The 10266-nt window shown below is 38.7% G+C and overlaps 1 protein-coding gene across 1 annotated transcript in view; it reads left to right on the forward strand.

The window, feature by feature from the left end:
* Positions 1 to 2765: 2765 nt before the first annotated feature.
* LOC149249804 (uncharacterized) overlaps positions 2766 to 10266 on the forward strand; it is a 166935-nt gene continuing 159434 nt past the window's right edge. The window contains exon 1 of the mRNA XM_089458798.1: positions 2766 to 3661. Coding sequence (XP_089314924.1) covers positions 3119 to 3661 — 543 coding nt within the window. The 5' untranslated portion in view covers positions 2766 to 3118. The remainder of the gene's footprint in view (positions 3662 to 10266) is intronic.

Below are 10266 nucleotides of genomic sequence, written 5' to 3' on the forward strand. Positions count from 1 at the left end.
AGATAGGTAACCACTTCTCATGGGTTTTTTATACTTATGAAACTTCCACTCACTCCCTTAAGTATCTAATTATTAATCTTTTTTATCCATCTTCTCATTCTAGATTGGTCATGGTTATAATGGCTGCCATTCATTATCATCATTAGAAAATTTGTAAGTTTCTCCTTCACCTTCCTCCCTAGATAACTTTATCAAATAAATACTACTAATATTAGGTATCAATCTTAAAATTTCCTTCACTTCCTAGAATGCTTGTCCCTTTATATAATTTTCCCATCTTTCCTTTCAAATAGTGAGTTAATAGTCCTTCCAAGGTAGTTGCATATCATTTCAAGGCATATACTTGTTTTTTCCAATTTTGACTTGTACTTCTAATCTCTCAATTTGATCACTTATATTTTCCCCACATTTATACTAAATCACTAGTGTTTTCTATAGTCCCACGTGTTACCTCGACTAGTTTATCACATTATGTATAATACTTCATACCTAACGACTTCTTCTTAATATTAATAGCTAGGCCTCTAGGTCTATACTATTATGCATAAGGGGAACCATTAAGATACATATTGATTCTTCTCATGCACTCATTAATGTCTATCCATAACCTAAAGCTCTATAAAATGAAGCAACTCAAAACATAATTGCAATAGTCCAAGTGATTACATTATTTTGTTGTAATAATGATCTTAACAAAAACTATCTTACTCCCACCAAATAAAACCTAGTGAGTAGAAAATGGCCTTAATGCAATTATTAGGCTAAGATGTATTTTTTCTCTTTATCATGTTATTTTTCGTAAGCTCAAAATTTGTTAACATATCACCAAAACTACAATATCCAAAATATATGATTTGTCATTAGCCTGCCACTTGGGAAAATAAACTAGCGATAGAATAATTGATCAACAATCATAAGAAAAGTGAGAGCTAAGAGTAAAAACAACATATTACAAACTTTAGGAGCTATCCCTGTAGTGGGAAAATTACCTAGAATCATAGTAAAATGATTAAGTAGAGTCCTAGGCATCAAAAGAAAAACTAAGAATGATTGAAACATGAAAATCAAGAGGATAAGATGCCCACGTCAATTAGTTGAGCATCATCCTTGATGCGTAGTGGATAGGTTGGGCCTTAGGGTGGACCAAATTTGAGTCAAGCTAGGCGACCTTTGATATCCATTAGCAACAACTTCATATCATCCATTTTGTCAGAATTTGGTCCTTAGCTTCCCTGTGATCCAATAACACCTTTCTCAAAAGATTTTTCAGTTGCCAATGTGGTTCAATTGTGTACACATAATTATTTTTCGTTCCCTTGATGTTCCGGTTTTGGGAATCCAAGATGTTAGACCATCCAAAACCTCTACTTCCAAAGTATTCTATATTTCTTGCGTAACTTCCACTTTAGCCTCATTTAGTTCTATTTGGATATGGAGGGGAGTGTGAGCATACAAGTGACAAGCTAATTCCTCCACACAAAATCGAGCTCGCAATCCCCTTGCATCACCATAGCCTTTGACACCCTTGCAACAATGAGAATGCTAATGAGTTATGGTCATTGTGGGGAGGAAGGGCCACACAAGGTTTAGTAGCCACAATTCCAAATCAATAATCACTACAAACTACCACAACATTTTATAAATAGTGTAAAGAATTACTATTTGTAAGTGTTTTGCTTGTAGCCCGAGACCCTTGTAGGTATCAAACTATTGACTTTGCACTTTCAATAACTTGATAGAGTTCAATTGGACTACCTACTAAATGACTAAAAAATAAAGAATATAGAGTGGTTTTTCCACTTATCTATACATGGGTCACAAGGTCATGTGATATAGTCCCTTTAAATGCAACTACACATTCGATTACTACTTTAAAGTGGTTGTATCTCTATTAAAAACCCTCATAAGTATTAAAACTTATTTGATGATAAAAAAATCCTCACTTTTTATGGTTGCACCTTATTCTTTAAAAACAATTATTAACAATTAAACATATTTATTTAAATACTTTTTCTAATTACATCTTATTCTTTAAAAATAAACTATTAATAATTAAATAAATACTTTTTAGATATTATTATTTATACTTAAAAAATACAAATAAAAATGATTTATATTCAATTTCTCTACAAGGTAAAAAAATCCAATAGCCCCAAGAGATAGCTCAATTGGTCGAGCCCCGTTGCTAAGTAATTTATCTCTTGAGAGGCCACGAGGTCAAATATCCATTGGGGTTAGGCCCGAAATATCAGGCCGCCTTTGGTGGCATCTGTGTGGATTATTACCCATGGACATAGCTATATCTGTGTGGATTATTACCCGTGGACATAGCTACCACTCAGTGACCGTGAACCATAATTGCCCTAAAAAAAAAGTAAAGAAATCCATTATGTTTTTTTTCATTTTATTATATTTAATTAAAAAAATTAACAGTACATATTTTCGTCCACATTATACTTCCATAATAATAATAGATTTTGAAATCCAATTAAAGAAAGAGTACACCTATTCATACCATATACATAATATTGCATCATATGCATACTATTGCATCCACATTATACCTCCATAATAATGATGATAGATTTTGAAATCCAATTAAAGAAAGAGTACGCCTATTCATACCATAGGCATAGTATTGCATCCTTTAATGGGCATTGGCATCAGCCTTGTCCATGAAATTGTGTTATGACTTTAATGTAAAAATGGCCCAAAATGCAAATGTGTTGTGATTTAAACACAAAACCGTCCCAAAATGCTATCATTCAGTACCCCTCTGTAATTTTATTGCAAAGGCGGCCCAAAATGCAAAGGAAATGAGTCATTCAGTGTGCCGCTTACTCGGTTTTTGTTCTATTATAAACGCTATATGATAATTTAGAGAGATGTGCAACCGAGAACTTAGGGGAAAGGTACGGTACATTGGCAAGTCATTAGACAATTCCCGTGGATAATGTCGGGAGGAAAGTGTTGCAATCCATCCATGGTCATGGCCTTCTGTGTAATACTTTGCAAACTGTATGCGAGTTTGCAGGGAAAGGCAAACGGTATGGATTTTGTATCACGCCATTTTGTTTAATACCAACTATTCGACGACTTGTGAACACTCTCGAAACAAATGCATGCTTGTCCTCGCAGTACTAACCAGAAGGATACGAGATTATCCATTCTTCCAGAGACGGTTACAATGACAATGGCAATGACAGTGGCTTATGCTTTATCTGCTCCTCATGTTCAGTTTTCTGACATGGGTTTTATCACCCATAACGTGGGACAAACCAGAGGTTGGCATTTTCCCCATAATAGGAGCAATGGTGGCATAAGTATTAGCCCGCTGCACCGGCTGAGGAGTACTGTAAGTGGAAACCACGTCATCAGGTGCAGTTTAAAGCAGGAGAATAATAAGGCAGAAGCAAAGCCTAATAGTCGTCCTCCCGTGCAACACCAGCGCAAGAACATTAAGTGGGCACCCAGGAATAGTGACAGAGCCAAGAGGGCTTTAAGCAGAGAAGTCGCACTCAAAAACAGAAGGAAAGCTGCAAAACGAGAGACAGGAAATACACCACTACCTATTAAAAAACCCCAAAAGCGAACTGCAATGACTGTTGTAGAAGCTCTCATACACTACATTCATAAGAAGAATTGGCAAGATGCTCTTAAGGTCTCTCCCTCACTCTCTTCCCTTTTTTACTGGGTAATTATTTTTCCATTTTGGAAAATAAATTTGTTGCATACATACCGCAGCAAATGATCAAACAGATGGGCACAAACTGCATTCATATATCTTCTTGTAGATTTTCTAAGCATAATGGATGTCACAGTCTATACAGAGAACACCTCATGAATGGGTGGGCATTAATTGCATTCTACTGTCAGATGTTGTCAAATATGAATTTATCTCTTGTTTTTGCATTTTGGTTATATCAGTCTCATTAGGCTGAATCAAGGTTGCATGGAGCCAGATCGTTTTTGAGAGCAGGAGCCAAGGGGAATGTTGAAAATAGGAGTGACAAAGTGATTCCTTGATTTGTGCCTTAATTCAAACAGTCAAATTTGAGTTTTTTCTTTGTCATACTCACTTTCCTAAAAAATGGGAGATTCCCTATAAATTAGGACGAGTTCCTATAATTTAGGAATCAGTCCCTAAAAATTAGGAGTTAGGATGCAGTTAACTGATGTGTTGAAATTGAAGGTCGAGTTCTTGATTTTCTAGTGTGAGTTGATTGAGGAAAAACACAAATGATTGAATTTCTAGTGGTTGACTTGAAATAGGACGAGTTGCATGAGCAGTTAACTCATGCTATTTTTAGGAGTTAGGATGCAGTTAACTGATGTGTTGAAATTGAAGGTCGAGTTTTTGATTTTCTAGTGTGAGTTAATTGAGGAAAAACACAAGTGATTGCGTTTCTAGTGGTTGATTTGAAATAGGAACAGTTGCATGAGCAGTTAACTCATGCTAACTCAGTCAATCACAAAATCATTCCACAATTATGAATTCACTAATTCTAGCCATTCAAATTGCTTGAAAGAAGGAACAAAGGAACAATTCTATTCATTCTTGTATGCACCAGTTTTGTGTGTAAGCTTGTAAGTGAGCATGACAAGAAGAAGGCTTGTGTGAGTTGGTAGAAGGCAGTTTTCCCTTGGCTCATGTGCTAGAATTTAGGAGCTAAAGGATCAGCTCTTGCGCAAGGAATTAGGGACTTGGTTCCTTGGGTTTGCGCTAGGAATTCAGAGCAGAGGAGGAGCAAGGGAAGAGGGCAGTGTGATCAACATTCTTGCAAGGGTTTCATGCTTAGGATAAGCAGGGAGAAGGGTGTATTCTCCAAGTGAAACAGTTGTATTTGTAAGAGATCAATTGCTCAGTTTCTATCAATAAACAAGCAGAGGGTTTTCCCAGTTGGGTTCCCTATAAAATTTACGTGTCTTGAATTGTGTGAATTGTATTTATTTTTGTTCCTATTCCGCTGCAAATTTGAAGTAGAGAAATTTTGTGTTTTAGTGAAAAGAAACTAGTTTTCAGTTTTCAGATTGTTCACTATAGCAGATCAGAATTTCGTGGCATTTCTACAGGGAGCATCATTTTCAAAAAATCCTTGCTAGCAGAGCTTTGCTGGAGTGTGGATTTTATATTTATATTTATATATTTTATAGTGCATAAAACATTCAGAATGCAAAATTAGCTGTAGAATATATGAAAACATGCATACTTGTACATCAATGAAGATAGACACGACATCCATAGTACAGTTAGGATCACATTATGGATCCACAGTATGGATCACATTATGATCACATTATGGATCCAGTATAGTCTATCTACATTATGGATCACAAAAGTCTTAGATCTAACATCCATAGTACATTAATGATTGATTTTTTGAGAATCAACCCTCTAGATTCTAGCAATTGCAAACAAACCTACAAATTTTTAGGCCACATAAAAGAAAGTAGGACATTAACTTATGGAATGAAATAGGTTATCTAGCAACTATCAACAATAACATGACCAAATAACTTTGTTTACAAAATGGGCCATTTGCATAACAAGTATGAATACTGAAAGGTCTAGTCATTCCAATCAATAAACTAAGCTAGTTGCTAAAGACCTCTCTACAGACAAAGTGTTCACCAATTGTGAAAGTACCCATGTTGCCAAATGTTGTAGCTGTGGGGTAGCACCACCATGCATGTTCAACCATTGTTTATATCGGGATCCTCATCATTAGTATCATCTTTCATTCTTTGCCTCTTGTCTAGCCTTTACCTCTACCTCTATCCTCTAGGGACATCAATAGACACCGCCCAATTTTGATGAAACTGCCTAATCCAAGCTTAAAATATGGTAGGAATAGCTTAACATGCTTGATTAATGATTTTGGTTTGAGTGAAAGGTACATTTTTTCTAAGGCCATGACAAAGGAGTTCAACAATGAATACCACCAACATTGGGGTAAATATAGGGCTTGGTGCTCTTGATTAAATGCCAATCACATACCCTCATATGTGATAGAATCCAATGAAAGCGTTGTGATCCCATCGATTCTAAAATCCTGAAAACTATTAAGTTTGTTGAACTTCGAATTGGGATACAAAATTCTATTTTCTCCATATGATGTCCAATGAGGTTGGAACCTCTCTCAAACATCTTGAAACAAATAATGGTAATGTTAAAAATTTAAAAGTTAACATTTCCTTTGTCTTTCCTTTTTATCCTTTTACTTTAAGAATTTAACATTACCATTAGGGAGCATTCAGGGAGCGCCTAGGGAGCACTCAGGGAGTGTTGAAGGAGTGCCCAGGGAACACCTTGGGAGCATTTAAGGAGCGCTTTGGGAGTGCGCTCCTTGGCTTCAGGAACATCCTTGGGAGTGCCACTATTAAGCTCCGAGCTGGGTGTGCTTTTAATAGAGCATGCCACGAGGGTGACATCCCCATCACAACATTTATGATGTTTATATTACAAGTTATGTGACGATATGAGGGCTTTAGTTGGTGACTTGGATGTGAGCGAGGGCATTAATGGAATTAATGAGTCACATAGTAGGTGATAGAAAATTGAAGGTGCGACACCTAGGCAGGGATGTGCACCCAACTGGTTGAGTTGAATAAACCGAAGTTGGGGTTTTCATTCAGGCGATTTCAGCTTGTGATGGAGAGAGTGGATGGACGACATGAGAGTTGGCTTGGTGCAACGAACGCCACAAGGGTGCCGCCCCGACCAAGTGACACCCTCATGCACACATAGCATGTCGACCCGAGGGAGCAAAAAACCAGAACGAAGGTGTTAGCTCGAGCACAAGCTGCTCTGAGTGGCATGAAGTGGAGTTGGTGTGGGGCGCACAAGCATCATGTGAAAAGGAGATGGGCAAGCCAACGAAGCAAATGAGCGCAACGAAAGTATAGCTAGGGGAGCCGACATGTGGACGGACGAGCCAACATATGAAGGGACATGACTGTTTAATTGTTGTGACGATTCAATCAATTGCTGTGATACATACAAGTATGGAGTGACTGCGAGTGGAGAGCAAGGATCAGATAATCGGGCAAGAAGAACAGGTGTGAGTTCAATGAATAGACTTGAGACAAAAGCGAAGGCGAGAGAACTATTCGGGTGGGTTTGCAGTAAGGCAGACCACCAAAACAAATTGGGGGGCCTATCTAGCTGCAAATCAAAGTAGAAGTCTATGTAGTAAAGACAAACCAAGAGGGGGAACCAAATTTTGGTGACTTGGTATTGTATTGTAATTTTTGCATGTTGTAAGAGGGGTCCGAGTTGAAAGCTTGTGTTGTTAATTATATGTAAAGCTTACTGGTTTAATAAAGAAGTAAGGCTAGAGGGATTTCCATTTTACATGTGTTCTTATGGATGATTGAGTACACTTGTGAATTGTTGAAGATATTATTATTTGTGTTGCTTTCACATGTTGAAACATTGTAAAAATAAGAAGATTGTGACAATAAGTTTGCTTGCTCTTTATTGAGAAGTTATGAGATTCTGCTAAGTACCTAATATAGAGCATAAACAAATTAACTTATTGTGAGGTGTACTGTGTAGTTCGGTTAGATTAACACTGTACTACACTAGGCAGTCGTGAAACATGCTGGTGTTGCATGCTCGAGGGGTTACAGAGTGCCCAAAAAGCGCCTTGTAACCATGTGGAGCCCCTGGGGTCATGACAGGTGGTATTAGAGCACATATTAGAGTAGAGATCCAAGCAGGTATCTAACCAGATACGAAGAAGGTGGCTTGCAGTTTACCACATGTAGATAGAAGCTGAAGTTGAATTCATTAGAAGTGGTTGCGGGTGAAGTTGCCTTTCTTTGTTGTAGGTGAGGGAAGGGGACTTTTTGTAATCATTTGCTAGGAGGGAAAGGAGGATTGGCTATTGGTTTATGATACAGGGCATATTTGGGTAGAACTTGTCTAAGCCTTAGCAAGGCCACATCCAGAGGCCATTGTTAGCAGGTCAAAATGGTGAACACAAGAGGTAGCTTGGGACCCAGGATGAGGCTAATCAACATATAAGGTCCAAATTGTTGAGTAGAGCTTGACTAGGACATTGGATGCTATGGAAGGTCACAAAACTGAGTTTGAAGAGATCGACGAGATATTGCAGAAATAAGGGAAGCTATTAATGCAAGATCCTATGCACTTGAGGATACAACGAAGTAGTCTCAACTATAGGAGGATTGGATAAAGTACTTGAAAGAGTAAGTGAGATCACTTGTGGCATTGACATGAGACTCGGTTGATATGATAGCACTTAGTAGTATTGAACAAGGCCATTGGATAGGGTTCAATTGGTTTATCTATGAGGGTGAAGCTGAAAGAACTACAAAGTATGATGGGATGAGAAGTGCCAAGATACTTGGGAACTTTTGTTGGGATCTAGAGCAAATGTTGGAATAGATGAAAGGATGATCTAAGGAGATGAAGGTTAATGTAGCTGCGATGTGTCTCACAAGAACTACAAAGTTCTAGTGGAGGACTCGAGTAGAGGATTTGGCAGTTGGTCCTATCACAAAGAAGATTTCGACTTGGGTAGAGCTAAAGGTAGTTTTGCATGTGTAGTTCGGACCAGGAAATCATGCATTGGTGCAAGGGACCGCCTTATGGTTTTGAAGCATATAGGGAAGATCCAAACTTACATCAAAGAGTTTTTTGGACTTATGGTAGAGATTAGGGAGATGAGATGTCTGATGAGGATTGTATGTATCACTTCATTAACAATTTGTAACTGTGGGCCAAGAGGGATGTCAAGAAGTAGTGTCTAAACACTTGCAAAAGCTATTACCACAGTGGAAAAACTCTTGGACTATTAGACAAATGGGAAGGACAAAGAGGAAGTTCAAGGTGATAGAAGTAAGAAGAAAAAGGACCAAGAGAAGAATACGTCTTCCAAAGAAGGAAAAGCAACACAAGTAGGTATTGCAAGGGAGAAGAAGTCCATCACATGTTTGATATGTGGAGAGGATCATTTAGCAAGGAATTGCCCCATAAAGAAGAAATTAGTTGCCTTGGAACAACAGAAGGCTACAAAGGTCAGAATGTTGTAGGTAGTGGGTACTTCGGATGCTCAAAAAGAGACTCAGAGAGGAGACCCGAGTACTACATGGGAGACGGCTACTATCTTCCAGGATCAACAACAATATTGTGGTGTTGCATATGGGGGTATGAGAAGTATAGAGATTGAGTCTGTTATATCTCAACATGTGAATATCATGACCACTTTGACAGACAAGATTGAGGAGATAGAAAAGAGGATGAGCAAATTAAAGCATACACCGAGAGATGATGCATCCAAAGAGGATACTATTGTGGCATTAGTGGTTCAAAGATATGACCAGGAGAGTGTGCCTTGGTATCATAAGGCTAAGGAGGAGGTCAGTACATTTGCAGTGAGCCTAGGAGGTTGGCCAAGAGATCTCGAGTTGGAGAGGCTTATTGAGGAAGTCGAGGGTAGGATCAAATCATACCCACTTTGGTTGAGGTACGTGGTAGAGAAGTATGGAGGAATACTTCTGGGTGAGTGTTCAGATAGGAGGGACATAGGTGGTAGTCACCATGACTACCACACCTTTTCTTCACAGTGAGCCACAAGTAGGTGGCTCACTGTCGCAGATGGATGGTGAGCCAAGACTATGGGGTGCCTAGTATGGTACCTCTACAATAGGGTAGATTCTACATTGCCTAGGGTAGTACCTCTACATTACATTGTGAGGCATGAGTTCCTATGGAACTTGGCATGACGATCAAATTAGATACTTGATTAGCTGAGTGGCATGAGGGGATCCAACACATGGCGTATATGCAAGCGTGATTTTCAGAGATAGTCAGATATGCCATCCAGAGAAGTGATGCTTCTTGATGTCGATATCCAAAGGGAGAGATGACTGTGAGGTTCTGGCTGGTCGATTGCGGGGACAACAATAATTTTGAGTGGGGGATGATGTTAAACCCTCGAGTTGGGTGCGCTTTTAACCAAGTGTGCACTAAGGGCAACAAACCCATTACAACATTTGCGATTTTTATATGGCAAGTTCTGTGACAATATGAGGGTTTTCGGTTGGTGACTTGGCATGGGTGAGCGCATCAATGGACAAATGAGACACATAGGAGGTGGCAAAAAACCGAAGACGTGATACCTAGGTGAGGGCATGCACCCAACTCGTCTAGTTGAATAAATCAAAGTTGGGGTTTCCATTTGAGTGAGTTCGAAATGCAATGGAGAGAGTGGACGCACAACATGAGAGTTAGCTTGG

This window comes from Pinus tabuliformis, chromosome 7 (genome assembly GCF_031772625.1).
Source record: "Pinus tabuliformis cultivar Carrire ecotype Pingquan chromosome 7, CPIR1, whole genome shotgun sequence".
NCBI lineage: Eukaryota > Viridiplantae > Streptophyta > Pinopsida > Pinales > Pinaceae > Pinus > Pinus tabuliformis.